At 47.1% G+C, this 17190-nt stretch overlaps 1 protein-coding gene across 1 annotated transcript in view; it reads right to left on the minus strand.

Annotated features, from left to right (window-relative positions):
- Window positions 1–17190, minus strand: part of LOC101999605 (CUB and sushi domain-containing protein 2) — a 514736-nt gene that overhangs the window by 94327 nt on the left and 403219 nt on the right. The window contains exons 23-25 of the mRNA XM_026782281.1: window positions 12151–12307; window positions 10870–11061; window positions 3614–3740 (exon numbers count right to left, since the gene is read on the minus strand). Coding sequence (XP_026638082.1) covers window positions 3614–3740; window positions 10870–11061; window positions 12151–12307 — 476 coding nt within the window. The remainder of the gene's footprint in view (window positions 1–3613; window positions 3741–10869; window positions 11062–12150; window positions 12308–17190) is intronic.

The following is a 17190-nucleotide window of genomic DNA, read 5'->3' on the forward strand; positions in this document are numbered from 1 at the left end:
GAGAGAGAGAGAGAGAGAACAGTTTGTGGTTCTCTCCTTCCACCGTGTGAGTCTCAGCATTCAAATCCAGGTCATTAGGCTGAGCCATCATTCCGGTCTCTTATTTTATTTTAAATAGAAAAATTCTAATAATATTCAGCATAGAAACATACTAAATAGGGACTCAGATGCGAAGAGCTCTCTTCAGATCTGTGTAGTTATTAGCTCCTTTTATTCAACTGCTGGTTATTCAAGGGAAGATGAAGTGGTGAGAGGGGAAGAGAGAGAGTTGGAAAAAATGGAGGAAGGGAAGGAGGGAGATAGGGAAGAAAAGAGGAAAGGAGACAGAAGAAAATGGGGAGAGAGAAGAGGGAATGAGGAGCAGGGAATGAAAACATGTGCACACGGACTTGTACACATGTGTGCATAGATGCAGAAGGATGACGGAGCTGGGCAGACTTGAGGTGGGGAGTGTCTTGTCCTCCATTTTCACTTTTGGTACCTCTAGTGTGGCTGGAAGACCACCTGCTTAGCAGTAGCTCCTGTGGGAGTAGCTGTGACTGGGAGACACATGTCAGAATGAGAGCTAGTGCATCCCCATATCCCTTCAAAATGTTTATTTCCTTATTGTGTGTGTGTGTGCCATGACACGCTTGTGGAGGTCAGAAGGTAACTTGGGGAAGCTGGTTATCTCCTTCCACCATGTGAGGCCTGGAGATTGAACTTGGGGTGTCAGACCTGGCAGCAAGTACCCTTATCCACTGAGCCATCTTACAAGTACAATTATCGTCATATTCTATTTCCCTTTGTGTGCGCGCAAATACACATGTTCTCGTGCGCGCCTGCGCACGCACGCGCACACACACACACACACACACAGACTTGAGTATGAAATGCACATGAAGCAGGCCTCATGGCCTCCTATTTCTTGCCCTTTCTGGAGAGGCTATCTATCTATCTATCGTTTTGTCTCTGACCCGAGCCTCCCGCCTCCCTTCCACTTTCCAGCTGGCTTTTCTCTGCAGTGAACTTGTCTTCATTCTTGCTATGAATCCTCACTCTTGTTTCTCATGCTTTCCCTGTAGTCCATGCATCTGGACTACAGCCTGTGAATCTGTCCTGCCTTCTTCTAGCCCCGCTTCAAAGTCGCAATTCCTACGAAAGTGCTCAAACAACTCTTTGGGAGGCTGATGGGGGCTACACCTTCTCTTTGGACAGAGCTGGTCAAATGTATGGAGTATCAAGATGTCGCCAATGGATGTTTGAATGTCCCAACTGAAGAGTAAAATTCCGAGGAAAGAAAACAAAGACAGAAGAGCTAAAATCCCAACAACCCTCATTAAATGGCAGGTGCTGGTTATTGCTCTCCCAGACTTTCTGTATACTGTATATTTATGTATACTTGCATATTTACAAGAATGGAGTCAGTTGGCAGGAGCACACACATGCCTTCTGAACTGGTTTCTCCTGCCTCATCTCAATTGCAACTACCTGGGTCAGGTCTCCTCGTCCAGCAAACCCTGGAGACAGCCTCCTCCAAGGCCCCAGTGCAGCCTGTTCCTTCAGCTCACTCTCCACAAAACTGCCGGATGCCCAGGCTTAGCACACAGCCCAGGGCTCTCCATATTGGAACTCCTGCTCTGCCAGCCCCTAGGGCAGCCAAACTCTAAACCACCACAGCATTGCACCCTCCCAGCTACAGCTTCAGCATGGGAGAAATACCTTGCCTTGCTGGGAAGCTACTCCCCTGCCTGCTACCTTCCTCCTTGGCTGCCTGGTAACCCCTCACCATCCTGGAGGGCTCAGTTCTGGTTTCAACTCTAGAACCTCCTGATCTCCTTTACATCCCCTTCCCCCTCAACCTTGTTCTGTGCCTGCCTGCAGGGTTTTCTTTGAACAGGAAGTACAGAGCCTCTACTGTGGAAGACCAGGTAGTGAGAGTTGTCACAGGAAAGAGTGAATCAATGGGTGGATGGTGCTGAGTCAGGAGAGTCAGGAGACCGCCTGCTGATTTGCATATGCTAAAGTGGACCGGTCCTTTGCTCTCCAGCATCCACTGCCTGAGGGTCTTTGCAGAGTCAGGAACCAAACCACCACCTTTAAATCCCAATCCTCCCTGTTGGTTTTTTCATTGGGCTTTCTTGGCTGCGAGTGTACACATGTACACATAGGGTTATCTTTTCCAGACTATCACTGCAGGTAAGTGTTGGGAAAGAACAAGGAGGGGTTGGTGGAAGCCATGGTGGCACTGAGAGCTGGAATGAGATGCTCAACTTTCACTCCATGACATGTCAACGGACCTCATCTGGGGCACATAGACTAGTGTCCCAAAGGCCATTCTAGCAACACTGTCCCTTTATGAAATCCTAAGTTCCCATGTGTGCCACTGACCTCACAGCACACGGGGTAGAGTTGAAAGTGTGGACAGGTGAGCGCTGTATTTCCTCGATTCCAAGTGAATGCTGCACCAAGGAGCATGAGCGTTCATCTCTGTTTCAGCAACACCTTCACAGCTGCTGAAAACCCAAGGGCTGGAACCTGCTAGTCACAACTCTACCCTCTGCTTGGCTCCCTTTTTACCCCTAGTCCTCGATGGTGACTTCCTGTGAGTTCTCTACTGTCAATAACCTTGGTAGGCCAAGCCTGCTCAAGACTTGCCATGGTACCCTCTTATTTATGGGCGTTTCACACCACTGAGCACGCTGCCCCTCTGACCTGCTCTTTGCCTCCTACCTCCTCTGAACCATACAGTTCGAGGCTCACCCTGGCCAGCAGTGTAAAATAACAGGAAGATCTGGGATATTCTCTGTCTTTTTTGTAGCTTGCCAAGCTTAGAAATACACAGCTTCTACTTGACCGCTTAGCTGTCAGATGGACTCGTGTGCACACGGACTTGCATATGCACCAGAGTTTATTATTGCTAACATCACCAATAGGACTGGTGGGGAGGGGTCAGGAGAAAGGCCAACCATGCACCTGCCAATCAGACACCCCTTTCTTCTCTGAAGGTCTGGGACTCTAAAGAGTTCCTGAGTCAGGTGTTGGGAGGAAAATGTACCAGTGACGGACTTTGCTGGCTTTTGTTACTTAATCCCACACAGCCCTGAAATATAAGCCCTTCTGGTCCTCATTTTTAGAAACGAGGAAGCAAAGAAGGAAAGAGAAGCAACCTGCCTGGCTCACGTAGTTCAAGCGATCTGGACTGGCCTTGAGGGCTGGCCCTGTCTCTGTGATTGAAGTACCACACTGAGCCAAGTATGCAGTGTGTCATTACAGAGCTTTAACTGAAACCCCATCTTCAGGGAAGAGACTCATGGTGGTTAAGTCTCACTAGCAGGCAATGGAGGGGCTGGGCTCTAAACCTGGGCTGATAGCTTCAAGCTTGGGTTCTGCTGCTCTACGGCAGGCATGTCAGAGAAGTGAGCTGTATGGCCTTGGATGTAGCCCCCGTGAGGCTGAGGCTGAATCCCACATGCCCAGTCCAAACCAAGAGTCTCTGTGGTGACTAAGGACCCCACGGGCCTCTAACAGAGGTAGGAGGGCCCTGACAACAGCTAGGTCTGTCAATGATGCTGGTGACAGCTCCCCTTTGGCAACAGTGGCACAAATTTCTTTGTTGGCTCTGGACACTTACCCAATGGTGCATCCGGCGTCTGCCTCGATGGTCCAGATGCAGTTGAGATTGTGTTCATAGGGGGCTGGGTACCCAGGCGACAGCACCTGCCCTGACACCTCTCCTCTCACTGTCCCTCCACACTCAGCTGAAAGAAATTGCAACAGAACGAGTATCATGGGGTGGCCTGAGCATTCATTCAGCATCACCGAGAGCCTCCCAAGTCCCTGTAGCCCATTCCCGGTGCTTAAGCAGAGCATGCAAAGAGCTCCCGAGGGTAGACTAGGACTCAGAACCAGAAACAAATTCTTAATACTCATTAATAAAAGGCACCCAACCCAATTAAAAACAAGGCAAAAGATATTAGTTGACATGTATCCAAAGAAGATATATGAATGGCCAATATGAACGAGAGGAGATGCTTCTATAATTTATCATTGTTATGGAACTGTCAATCAAAATCACAATCACCCCATCCCCACCAGGACGGCTTTTTGACAGGAAGACAGGTGTTAATAATAAAACAGCGAGTGTAGGCGAGGCTGTGGGGAATTGGAGCCTTCCTATTACTGGTAGAAATGGCCCATGATATAGTCACATTGGAAAACAAACTGGTAGTTTCTTGAAATTGTTAAACATAAGTCACCATACAACATGTAACTCCTCTCTCAGAAGAACTGAAAACATAATGTCACATAAAAACCTGAACATAAATAATTTAAGTAGTGCTAGTCATAGTAGCCAAGAAGTGCAGATAAGCCCAGGGTCCATCAGCTGAAGAAAGGAAATACAAAATGTGGTCTATCCAGCAGCAGAAGACTAGGCATCCATAAGAAGGAATGCGGTTCACATACATGCTACAATGTTGATTTGGAAAACGCAATGCCAAGTGAAAGAAAGCAGACACAAAAGACTGAGATACTGTATAATTTCATTTATATAAAATATCCAGAATAAGCAGGACTAGAGAACAGAACGCGTGTTGTGTTTGCCAAGGCTCGGGGGAGTAATGAGTGAATGCTAGTGGGTGGGAGACTTCCTTTTGGAAGGAGAGACTGTTCAAAACTTAGTGGTGATGGTTACAAAGCCACATGAATGAGCAAAAACAACTGAATTGTGTGTTTTCAATGGGTTAATAAACTTGTAAGTGAATCCATCCCCAAGGGTGGGACTAGCTGCCTACTCTATGACCAAACACCTTGGAGTTTCTCAGGGTAGAACAGGAAGGGGCTTATGTCTGGTCTGCAGCCAAGGGACCCGTGCTAGCTGCCAGGGAGCACACTGCTGACTAGATTGAGTCCTTCTCTAGGCCAGGGCCAGTGCAGGACACACCATTGCACATTTGCCTATCCTGGCACATGCCTGATCCTAGCAAGTGCTGGTGCCCAGGAGGAAGAGGCCAGCCCCCCCTGGTGCAGGAGAAAAACTCAGGGAGGGTTTGGATTCAAATGTACCTCGAAGGAGGAGACAGAGTTGAACAGCTTATGTGGTGGCAGGTGAAGCAGGGAGGGACAGGAGGAAGAGACTATAGTCCGAGAGAAAAGGAGGGGTGTGGTGGGGCAGGCTGGGGATGTGCGGTGGTGGGCAGCAAGGCTAGAGAGCTGGACAAGTGTGGGGTGTTGAAAGACGATGTACATCAGGGTTCTGTGAGGAAGCGCAGTGTGTATACATGGGAAGGAACTCCCTTTTCCAAGGGAGAGGACTGTAGTAGCAGCTCAGAGGGCACAGAGCATTGAGCCTCGGGGCAAGGAAAGCAGTGGAGAAATCTGTGCTCCCCGTCAGAGTGAGTCACTTAACCCAAGAGCTGGTGGCCTCTCCAGCTGCAACATTCTCTGGTCTAAGGCTCTGTCCCTGAATCTCTGAGAGACACTTTCCACATTGTCTCTACTTTGTCTCCAATGCTAGAGTCTTGGCTCAGGCCCCCTCTGTCTCTCAGCTGGTACAGCTGTCCATCTCCACAGTGCTATATCTGAGAGACTTCCAAAGAGCAGACTGTGTCATGCTTCTGGTCCTGTCAAGTCTGATGAACTAACTCCACAGCCCAAGCAGCCTTGCTTGGACCAACAATGTGGAAAGTGCCCTCCCTGTGACAGCCTTGTTAACACCCTCCCCTGTCTAGGGAAACTGTAAACTGGATACCATCTTCCTTTGGGTCCCCAGCAGAGTGTGAAGGAAACAAGCATATAGCAAGTGCATTAAAACAGCGTCGTCTCTCCTGCCATCCCAGGCTCTGGGCTACAGGGACCTTGCCACAAACTGCACGCATATCGAGCGTGTGGTAGAGCATAGGGCACACAACACAAGTTTAATAAGTATTTACTGAATGAACAGATGCACAGCCCAGTGAGTGGAAGCTGATGGCTTCCCAGGAAAATTACCGTGCCTGAACCAAGGAAGCATGAGGGAAAATGAAGAGGTTTAAGGCTGAGCTGTGTAAGAAAGTGAGTGATTGGTTAAGTAAGGAACTAAAAGCTAGAAAGTTCCAGAGGGGAGACTGAGCTTCACCTATTACGACACCTGAGCCATCAAGCATCACTCTGACCCTGAGGCTTCACCTGGGACCATGAAGGCAGGGTTGCAGGAGGGACCCACTTCTGGTAGGAGTGCTCAGAACACTAGACCCTTTGTTCTAGCTTCCCTGTGGGCCACCAGTCGGTGGTGCTGCTGGGGCAGGTGGTTCCAGCTTGATTGAAAGACACCAAGGTAAATGAGCCCAGCAGAGAGTGGGTGAGATGAGTGACAACTGAGAGGGAGCAGGAAGCTGGGACGGTGCCGGTGGGGACCGGTGGGGACAGAGGGTGGGTGTTTGGAGACAGAGGCCCTGGGAAAAGCCTCACAGGGACCTAGCGTCATCTTCCTTCTCCATGGGGTCACTTTATTCAGGGGCTGGCAGAAGGGCAGGAGGGCCTGAGTACACAGCTTGTAGCATCCATTAGGGGCGACTCCTTGAGGCTCTATTCTTCCCCTTCTTCCCATCATGGAGCTCTGGCTTGCTGTGGGACAATGGTCTGTACCCTGTCACTTGTATTTTAAATAAATGCTATTTGGCCAGTAGCAAGGCAGGAAGCATAGGTGGCGCAACCAGGCAGGGAGTAGAGGTGGGGCAACGAGAATTCTGGGAAGAGGGACTTTTCAGTCTACAGTTGTCACCCAGACACAGAGCAAGCAAGATGTGACTGTCTTGACGAAAAAGGTACCAAGCCATGTGGCTAACGCAGACAAGAATTATGGGTTAATATAAGATGTAAGAGTTAATAAGAAGTCTGGGCTAATAGGCCAACCAGTTTATAATTAATGTAGACCTCTGTGTATTTCTTTGGGACTGAACGGCTATAGGACCAGGTGGGACAGAAACCCCTGTCAACAAAATGGTGCCCAACATGGGGCAACTGCATCCCCATAAAGCCTGAGAGAGTTTGGGAAGTAATTCTAGACAGAAAAGAACAGAGTTAAGCATGGCTTCTTGGTAGCATTTTCTCAGGTGGGCTCTGTTTGCTAGAGGCAAATGTGCCTCATTTAAGAGAGGTTTCCTGACTCAGCTTTAGCAGTGAAACTTTGAAGCTCTTTTAAGAGACCCTGCCACCAAACACTTAAATGGTGTTTATGAATAGCCAACAGCATGCTTCTTGGTGGTGGCAGGGACCTTGAAATGCCATAGAGTTGTGGCAGTAAACATGGCTCTGGTCAATACCTCTGCCATGAGGATAGACTCTCAGAAAGCTAAGGAATGGGGTGGATCCAGGGGTCAAAGCCACGGCTTTAATCCTAGCCATATTGCTTAGCAAATTAAAGACTCAAGTGGTCAGAAAAAGAGAGCTACACAGTAAAGATAGATTCAGATGGAAAAAAAAAACTCTAAAAGGTTTAGAGTGTGTTTCAAAATGTATGTAGGCTTGGGAGAAAAAAGAAAAAGGATAAAGTCCTTAAAAGAAAAAAGAAAAAAGAGAGTAGTAGGGTGTGGTGGCACACACCTTTAATCTCAGCACTTGGGAGGCAGAGGCAGGCAGATCTCTGTGAGTTCAAGGTGTGGTGGCACACACCTTTAATCTCAGCACTTGGGAGGCAGAGGCAGGCAGATCTTTGTGAGTTCAAGGACAGCCAGGTATACGGAGAGTGTACCAAGACAGCCAAAGATACAAAGAGAAACCTAGTCTCAAAAAGCCAAAAAATTAAAAATAAAATAAAAGAAATAGAGGTTAAAATAAAGCCACATAAAGATGAAAACTACACAGAGAGTCTGGATACTGTATGTTATTGTGTTGTCTTTAAATTGTTTGATGACTGAGGAAGGAGTAAAAGCTGCTAAAAGACATTTGATTATAAATGCTGCTGGATTAATCCAATATAAATATTTTAAAAATACTCTGACTTTAAAATTTAAGCCAAAAGATAATATTACTTTGGAGAAGAGGTTTTGCTTTTGTTTCCACAGGAAGTGAGGGACTGTGGATTCATTCTACATTAAGAAAAACCAGGTTTGACCAAGGAAGACCTCTTGAGAAATCTCCAAGAGGAGAAAGGGTCCAGATGTCTGAGTTCTACATCCAGAACAGTTCAAAGGCTGCTGCCTGAGATGATCAAGCCTCAGAGGATACTACAGTCAGGACTTGATCATAATTTTAAATTTTCTTTAGGTCCTCATAAGATTTGCCCCCAATCAGCAGGAAGTAGTCTGAAAAACTACACCCACATTCCCAAAAAATGGACTATGGATATTTGCCTTTGTTTAGAATGTTGGTTACAAGTTGTTATGGATAATGGTCAGGAGAAAAGCTAAACAAAGGAGATTCAATTCAGAGTTCTTGTTTAAAAAAAGGGGGAAGTGCTGTGGGACAATGGTCTGTACCCTGTCACTTGTATTTTAAATAAACACTGATTGGCCAGTAGCCAGGTAGGAAGTATAGGCAGGGCAACCAGGCAGGAAGTAGAGGCAGGCAACGAGAATTCTGGGAAGAGGGAAGCTTTAGTCTGCAATTGTCACCCAGACATAGAGGAAGCCAGACACAGGCAAGCAAGATGTGATTGCCTTGCTGAAAAGGTACCAAGCCACATGGCTATCACAGACAAGAATTATGGGCTAATATATGAAGATATAATATAATATATAATATAATGTAAGAGTTAATAAGAAGTCTGGGCTAATAGGCCAACCAGTTTATAATTAATATAGACCTCATTGTATTTCTTTGGGACTGAATGGCTGTAGGACTGGGCAGGACAGCAACCCCTGTCAGCACTGGCTACCATAGTTGGGTTTTGCTCCTTATCAATGGAGGAGACATATGAATATTTAAAGCTAGAGTAGTCCCTTCAACTGACCTCTACCCTCAACATGGCATGTGTAACACACACACACACACACACACACACACACACACACACACACACACACACAGCCTCACTTCCCTAAATGCAACAGGTCCCGAGGAAAAGCCTCATTGAAGATCTCAATGAGTATCTATAGTAGGATGTACCGAAGTATGATAGTCTTCCTAGCCCCGATTGAGTGAGTTCTCTAAACCCAATGTCACTGACAGGTGGGCTGGCAGGGGGGTCTGACAGGGAATCCTTTCTGCAAAGCAAACAGTTGTCTTATGGGAGCCACAGTCTCTCATTTATTTTGCTTGCTTTGATTTGCTTGCCTTGTGGTACCACACTGCTGTCTATTTATGCATGTGTCTCCGTGGCTGATCCGAGAGTGCTCAGTCTCTGAATTCTAAGCACCTATGTAGGGCTTGGAAAGTGAGTGAAAGAAGGGAATTAAAAAGAGGAATGGTTACAGATGGCAAAATCCTCCTGCCATAATCTCAGGGCTGGGGCAATAAAGACAGAAGAATCTGAGGGGCTAACTAGCCTCGCTGAATAGGTCAGCTCCAGGTCCCAGGGAGAGACCCTGCTTCAAACAAACAAAATGGATGATTCCTGAGGAAAAATACCGAGGCTGACCTCTGGTTTTATTATGAGTGCACACACACAAGCATGCCTATCTGTGCATGCATGCACACACACACACACACACACACACACACACACACACACGAAATGGAAGAGACACATCTACAGCCTGTCTTAACCTCAGTAACAAAGAAAGAAGACCCTAAGGGCTTATGGATTGCAACTGTCTACCTTCTGGCTTGAAATCCCGGCTCTTGACCCTGTGTGTGTCATGCAGAGACCCCATTACAATGCAGTTATCCATGGGAATAGGACCAAGCATGGTCACCAAGGCTTCTCACCATGCTGTTTATCTGGTTTGTCCTGCGTGTGCTCAGGCTAGACCATCTGCCTAACCACCTAGCCTTTCTGATGGTGAAATCTTGTCTATTTTTCCGAGTCTCAATCAAACTGTTGCTCCCAATTGCAGAGCCCTCTCTCATTGTCCAGAGACTCTGGACAGGATGCATGCTTATGGCAAGGCTCCATCCGTGTGCCTACCAAAGAGATTTGGTAGAATGGGGGCTTCCCAGTGGCATGGACACCTGCTGGCCTATTTCTAGCATGTGTGGTTTGGTAGGCACTCATGATTTCCCCCAGCAAGTATTTCATTCCCATCAGCTCCACCTGTGTTGCTCAGGGACACTGCGGGTGGGAGCAGGAGGCTTGACTAGAAAGAGCTGGTTTGCGGGCAACAGGATGAGTAGGGCCAGGGGAGTCAAGAGTAGCAGGGAAGTGCAGAGGTTAGAGAACCAGAATGGTGGTGGTCGCTTATCTTCAGCTTGGCCTTGGACCACTTTTCCTGGTCTGGCTCAAGTGCAAAGCCTCCAGGAAATGTCTGCCAATGGCGCGCAAGAACCCCAGGCTCAGGAAGATGCACGCTCACCACCACAGTCTTCCTGAGGCAGGAGATCAGATCTAGCTCTCTAGCTTAGTCTTTCTCCCTGCACCTCCCTAGAAAGGGGAGCGTGAACTCATTTCGCCTCCAGGGAAACTGAGACCTGGAGTGGCCTGGTGTTGCACGAGGCCTAGAGCCACTCCTTCCTTCTAACAGAGACCCCCTCCACTGCTCTGTTGCCTGGGCTGCAACTCTGAGGGCATGACTGGACTCTGCCCCACTGATGAACTGCAAACCCCGTGTGTGGATGGATGGTCCTGCCTGTGTAATGTAGAGTGAGCATGAGGAAATGCAGGAGGGCTGCTACCAAGCCACAGTGCTTGCTAACAGGGAAATCCAAGGCTGGCTGATGGCCCCAGGCCCTGGGTACCATTTCTGAGGCCGGAGCTGGAGCTCAGGGAAGGGAAGGGCCAAGAGGTTCCTTGCCAATCAAGAGGCATCCTACCGACACAGGTGGGCAGTGGTCGGTCCCAGGTCCTGCGTTCCCCACTTAGACACATCAGCTCCTCACTGCCCCGCAGTGTGTAGCCAGGGTCACAGTTGAAGGTCACGGAGCTCCCGGCAAAATGACCTCCATCGTGAACCTTGTAGCCAAACTGTGGGGTCCCTGGATCTTCGCATCGGATGAGTTCAAAACCTGGGGAAGACGAAAGAGAAAGAGTGAGCAGAGTTCGTGGTGACAGAGCCACGGTCCCCTCCCCTCCCGCTGGTACCCTGAGGTGCTCTGGTCACTACCCCTGGTGTGCCAGCTTCAGGCTCATGACCCAGCCCTATATCCATTCTCTGTGGAGGGAGCATGTCTCTGTGGCTTTAAGAAAGTGAGTTCAGAATTTAATGGCATGCATACTTGGGGCTGGATTTTCTATTTCTTGGGTTGAACCTGTAGCATTTTGGGAGTGGGATCTGTGGCTTCCATTTTGATCCCTGGACCACTGCAGGAAGGCAAGGGAACATCACCATACAAGCAGCTGTGTTGAAAGGGCTGGAGAAGGCGCTCCCATGAGCTCCCACTCCACTCCGTGGGACTCCAAAGACCTTGCCTCTCATTTGTTAGTCATAGGGGTCTCACAGGTGGGTGTAATTATTGGCACTCTACAATCGAGAGCATTGACTTGGGAAGGTTAACTAAATTGCTTGAAATTCGCACCATTTTCAGTTAATAGAAATGGAATTCAAATGTGAGCCTATTTAATCCCGTTACATGGAGCTACTTCTGAAAGAGGCAAAGATCCCTGCGTGAGACATCTCAGCACCCAGGCAAGGGAAATCCTGAGGGCTACCGGAGTCACTACAACACACATTCGCCCATCTCAAGCAGTGAACAGCCTACTGTCTCTTGCACTCACATAACTGTGAAATTCTTGTCACAGTTGTAGAATATTGTCCCCCTTACTCTCTCAGCCAGTTTGCCCTCTGTCTCTATGCATGAGCTCTATGAAGTCCTTAAAATGTATGTCTGATTTCTGTTGCTCAGGGTACTGCTTTATAGCGTCATATATGTTAAAGCATGAATCATTTCTTCCTTTTGATTACCAAATAATACTCCACTGTATGGACATACCACATTTTCTAGATTCATTCATCAGTTACCAATAACCCACAGGATTTAAAAGGCACATACAAGCATGCATTTGTGTGTGTGTGTGTGTGTGTGTGTGTGTGTGTGTGTGTGTGAGCATATGTGCGTGCGTGTGCATGTCTACTGTCAGACCCAATAAAGACTTACTAGAGAACTGAAGTTCAAAGCCTTTGCTGGTGTTTTCGGCATCTGTGATGAAGTCGAGCCACAGGCTGCTGGACGTGCTGTTCAAAGTCACCCCCAACATCTCAGAGCGGCTGAAGACCCCCAGCAAACGGGCGGAGTTGTTAGTGCCATCATAGACCTGGATACCAGAAACCCCAACCCAATGATGTCAGAGTTGCCTATTTCAAAAGAGGTCCGCTCACCCTGCAGCCCACATTCCCACGTATGGCATCAATAACAGCTGCGAGAGAGGCAGGTGGCCGGCAGGTGCTCAGAAGGTGGCAAAGTGAAGCCAGCCGCAGAGCTGGTTGGTGCCCGTCCCCACGCTGATAGCGCTGTACCCAGCATGTCTCTAGGCTTTGGGAATCAGTTGCTACTCTAACAGCCCCGTGCAATCTGCTTTTTTTCCTCAGTGCTCAAATGCTAGCGGCTCACGCTTCGGCAGCCTTGGGAGGCCAGGCTGGGGTGGCTTGATTCCCCAAGCCATCTGTTTCTATAGACAGAGAGGCTGAAAACACACGGCATGTGTGTAACACCTAACCCACACTCCTGTCCTTCCAGTAGACAATACAGGCATTGTTCTGTCTGCCTATGGCCAGGCCTGCCCCTGCCTTGACTGTTCTACTGGACACGATCCCCAGGGCACGAGCAGGATGTAGTTATGGTGACCTGCCTTCCCCCAGGCCAAGCCTCTGCCCCTTCCTGGTATAGTGATGGCTCCAGCCTAGGGCCTGCTGGGTTTGTCAGTGGGGGAATAGTGCTGGCATCTGGCTTCCCTCATTCCCATCTGTCCCCTAAACTTCTGGGGACCAGCAAAGGCAGCGATCATTAGAATAATGAACTGGCTCCCTAGGTCTCGAGGTGGCTGCTCCTTTCTAGATAGTGGTACAAATAACAACAGAAGCTGTGATGGGCTGAGAGGCCCCCTGGCACTTTGGTAAATACCAAAGACGGGATCTATGGGTGGGAGATGGATGTCTGTGCGCGCACACAACATGGTGCCAGCTGCCAGCAAATTGAACCAATATTTCCACCCTTCCGTCCTGGAAGCCAAGTCGTCCTTCCAGCTAACAGTGCTGTGCGGGACAGAATTCTGTTAAAGCCCCGGGAGACCAATCCCTTTCTGGACTCTATGAAAAGAATCCTGGGGTTCCATTCTGAGATGACACCTCTTCAAAGAGCTGAGCCCACTGCGGTGTCCAAATTGTTATAAAAACATTCCTTGAAAAAGTGTCTGTGCGTGTCCGTGTCCCTGCACGGGCACAAGACCATGGTGTGGGCGCTATGGCCAGAGGATGGTCTTGGGTGTTCTTCCTGCCTTCTGTCTATTAGAGGCAGGGTTTCTTATTTACTCAGGTTCACTCTCATCTGCAACTGTATGCGCCAAGCTGGCTGGCATGAATGCTTCCAGAATTCTCCCATCACCGCATCCAGTCTTGCGGTAAGGGCTCTGGGATTGTAGATCTCACACGATCACACCCAGCTTTTAAATGGTTCTGAGGATTCGAACTCGGATCTTCATGGTTGCACAACAAACTCTACCCTCTGAGCTATCTCCAAAGCCATAAAAACATTTTAAAAAAATCCCATAAAAACATCTGTACATCATGACAAGAAATCAGAACATCCCATGCTTCTTAGCCGAGAACAGACAACTGTGGATCTGGATGTGCCATCCACCCAGTAATATCAAATCGGGTCAAAGAGGATTTTTTTTTTTTAAATCAAATTTCTACCTAACAGGGAAAACGAAGGCCAGAAGTTCAGATGAAATGATGACCCAGGCAGGTCGAAATCAGAATCTAGGAAATGCCCGAGAACAAATGAATGCACGCCTCAACACATAAACTAGACGAGAAAAAGGAAAGGAGACAGAGAAAGGTGCAGGCTAACAAGCCGTCGACGGCAAATCCAGCATGCTGATTTTATTTGGAGCCTGGCTCAAATAAACTGTAAATCCCAAAATATATGGTGACATTTATGAGACAACTTGGAGATCTCAACATTGCCCGGATGCTGTATGGTGGCATTAAGAAATTATTGTTAATTAATAACTACAACGGGTATGGGGTTTTCCTCCTTAATCTCAAAAGATAATTTGTTCTAATCCATTAAAGACCAAAAGGTTATTTGTATCATTAGGATAAAATATTCATGGCAGAAAAATGCATAAAACAGAAAAACACAAAGGAAAGAAAACAGCTTCTGAACCTGTTATGTTCCCTTGGAGATCATTCCAGGCTTGTGTGTTCTGTGCAGTGTATACATGTGTGTGTGTGTGTGTGTGTCTGCATGCATGCACGCATGCATGTGCAAAAAGGAGGGGCTGGGAAGATGGTTCTGATGGTAAAATGCTTGTTGCTCAAGCATGAAAACTTGGGTTTGAATCCCCTAAGCCCACGCTAAAGAGCCAGGTTTTAACTCTGAGAGCTACGATTCAGGTGTGAGTTACCAAGCCAGGCTTCAAAGAACTCTCCCCACCACCGACTTAAAGCCACCTCTCCCACATATGTAATTCTGTATTCGTTCAAATTTGCCTGTGGGTTTTCTCTTCTATCGCTCTAGTCTGTCATTCTTGTGCTCTGCCCACACTGATTTAGTTAACGTGGTGGCGGTATGTGCCTGTAACCCCAGCATTGGGGAGACAGACAGGACCCCCGGGTTTCTCTGGCTAACCAGTCTAAACTGGTGAGCTCCGGGATCAGGTGAGAGATGAAGTGATTGAGACAGGCACCTGGCATTGATTGACCTCTGGTCTCCATATACACGTGCACACATTTGAATATGTACAGACACACCAACAAGATCCAACTATACACACATATGGTAATCAGCTCTCCCACTTAATACAGTGCATATCATTTTCAAGTCTTGAAACAGTTTCCACAACAACATTAAATAGCTGAAGGGGCTGTTGGGATGCTCAGCACAAAATTAACACAACCTACAGCATGATTATTTACTTACCAGCATTCAGAATACATGCGGAGGCAGGTACACTTGGCAAACACCATAAATAAGAAAGCCACTGTTTTCCTCCAATATTTTGCCCTAAATCCATTTAGAATTTATTTTACATATGATGCAAGAGTCTACCCTTCCCTGGTCCATTAGTTATGCAAAAAACAAAACAACAACAACAAAAAAACCTTGTTTTTGTTTTTCAGACGTGGTTTCACACTGTATCTCTGGCTGCCTAGAACTTGCTATGTAGAGCAGGCTGGCCTTAAACGCACAGAGATTCACCTGCTTCTGTCTTCTGAGTGTTGGGATTAAATGTGTGTGCCACCATCCCAGGCTTCAAAAGCCTTTTTGTAAATATCCCGTCTACCACCAATTTTAAATCTGCCTCTATTGTGTGTATAATTCCAGTATGATCCCATGAGTCAGGATTTGTTTGTGAATTTTCTCTTCTGTTGCATTTGTCTGTCCTTCCTGTGCTCTGTCCACACTGTTTTAGGTATCATAGCTTTGTAATATTGTTAAGTATGCCGTAGAAGTTAATTGTTTCCTTTAAAGAAGAATTCTCTCATATTTACTATCCTAGATAAACTGAAGAGTTTTCCAAATTAAAAAAAGGAAACAATCCCCTTTCAAAGAAAAGCCCTATGTTGTTCGGACTGAGTTACATGAAGCTGACTGATCTGAGAAAACAAAGCACTGATATCACATCAAATCTTCTGACACATGGCTCCACCTGACCGCATTGTCACTGTATCGTAGAAAGACTCTCTACTTACTCCTGGGTGGTTTTATATTTTCCTCTGCTATTTGGAAGTAAATTTTTAAAAAAAAAAAAAAACATTTCTAACAGGTTACCATTTGCAGGGTCAACTCCTTGGTAGACAGGAAATGGGAACATCTCCCTGAGACATCCGAGACAACTTACAGACGTCTGGCTCACCTCCCTCTAAAGCGCAGAACTTTCCGAACAGGATGATACACGTGACCAGCATTTCTGTGGACATTCCTGCATGTCTGCTTGCAAAGGTGGGCTTCAGCTCCTCCAGCACAAAGAAGCTGCCTGCAGGGCAGTCCCCACCTTCCCTCCAGTCAGATGTCACCAGGCTGCTCTCCAAAGTGGGATGCTGCTCAGCCTTACACTAGCCGCACCCAGCAGTGTTCCTGGCTTCACAGCCATGCCAACGCAGTTGGGCTCTTTTCCAGTTTGCTGGATGTGAAATAGGCATTTCCATTCAACTTTCCCAGATCGCCACTGGGACTGGGCGGGGGTGACTATATGCTGACCACCAATTTTACCACCCTCTTGTGAACTTCCGGTTCATATTCTCTGTGGGCATTTCCACCACACATATTACAGTTAGTTCTGTCTTCTTTTGAAACCAAATTTTATAATTTTCTTGTAAAGATTATTCGCGTGTTGAGGGGGGGGGCGTATTTCCAGTTTTTGCCTCAATAACAAATGAGAGTTTTATTTTCCTGATTACATGTTTTAATTGGTTGCAGAAACACCAGCTGCTTTGTTGAGCTGTCTTATTGGTCCTGATAGCTTATTAGTTGAATCATTTGTGTCTTCTAAATAAGCGAGACCATTTTCTAGTCTCTTTTCTGATTTTTATAGCTTCCTTTGTTGTGTCTGGGTCTAACTGTAATGGCTTGGATCAGCAGCACAATGCCGAGAACGGTTAGCAATGGAATGGCATGGTCACCGGCTTTGTTGCTCAGCTGCCTGGAAACCTGCTGAAAATTTCCCATTAAACCTAATGCTTATTGTGATGTGTAGAAGGGCTTTTCTGCTGTCCTGATGAGAAGGTTCCACTCGCAGTTTGTTTTTTTTAGAATCTTTTGAGAATCCTGACTGTAGATAGACTTACAACGCAGAATGTTTGGGGATGTAGCAACAGGACTCTTTTCTTTCTTTCTTTCTTTCTTTCTTTCTTTCTTTCTTTCTTTCTTTCTTTCTTTCTTTCTTTCTTTCTTTCTTTCCTTCTTTCTTTCCTTTCTCTCTCTCCCCCTTTCTCTTTCTCCCTCTCTCCCTCTTCCCCCTCTCTCTCTTATTCC

This window comes from Microtus ochrogaster, chromosome 10, assembly GCF_000317375.1.
Source record: "Microtus ochrogaster isolate Prairie Vole_2 chromosome 10, MicOch1.0, whole genome shotgun sequence".
In the NCBI taxonomy this organism is placed as follows: domain Eukaryota; kingdom Metazoa; phylum Chordata; class Mammalia; order Rodentia; family Cricetidae; genus Microtus; species Microtus ochrogaster.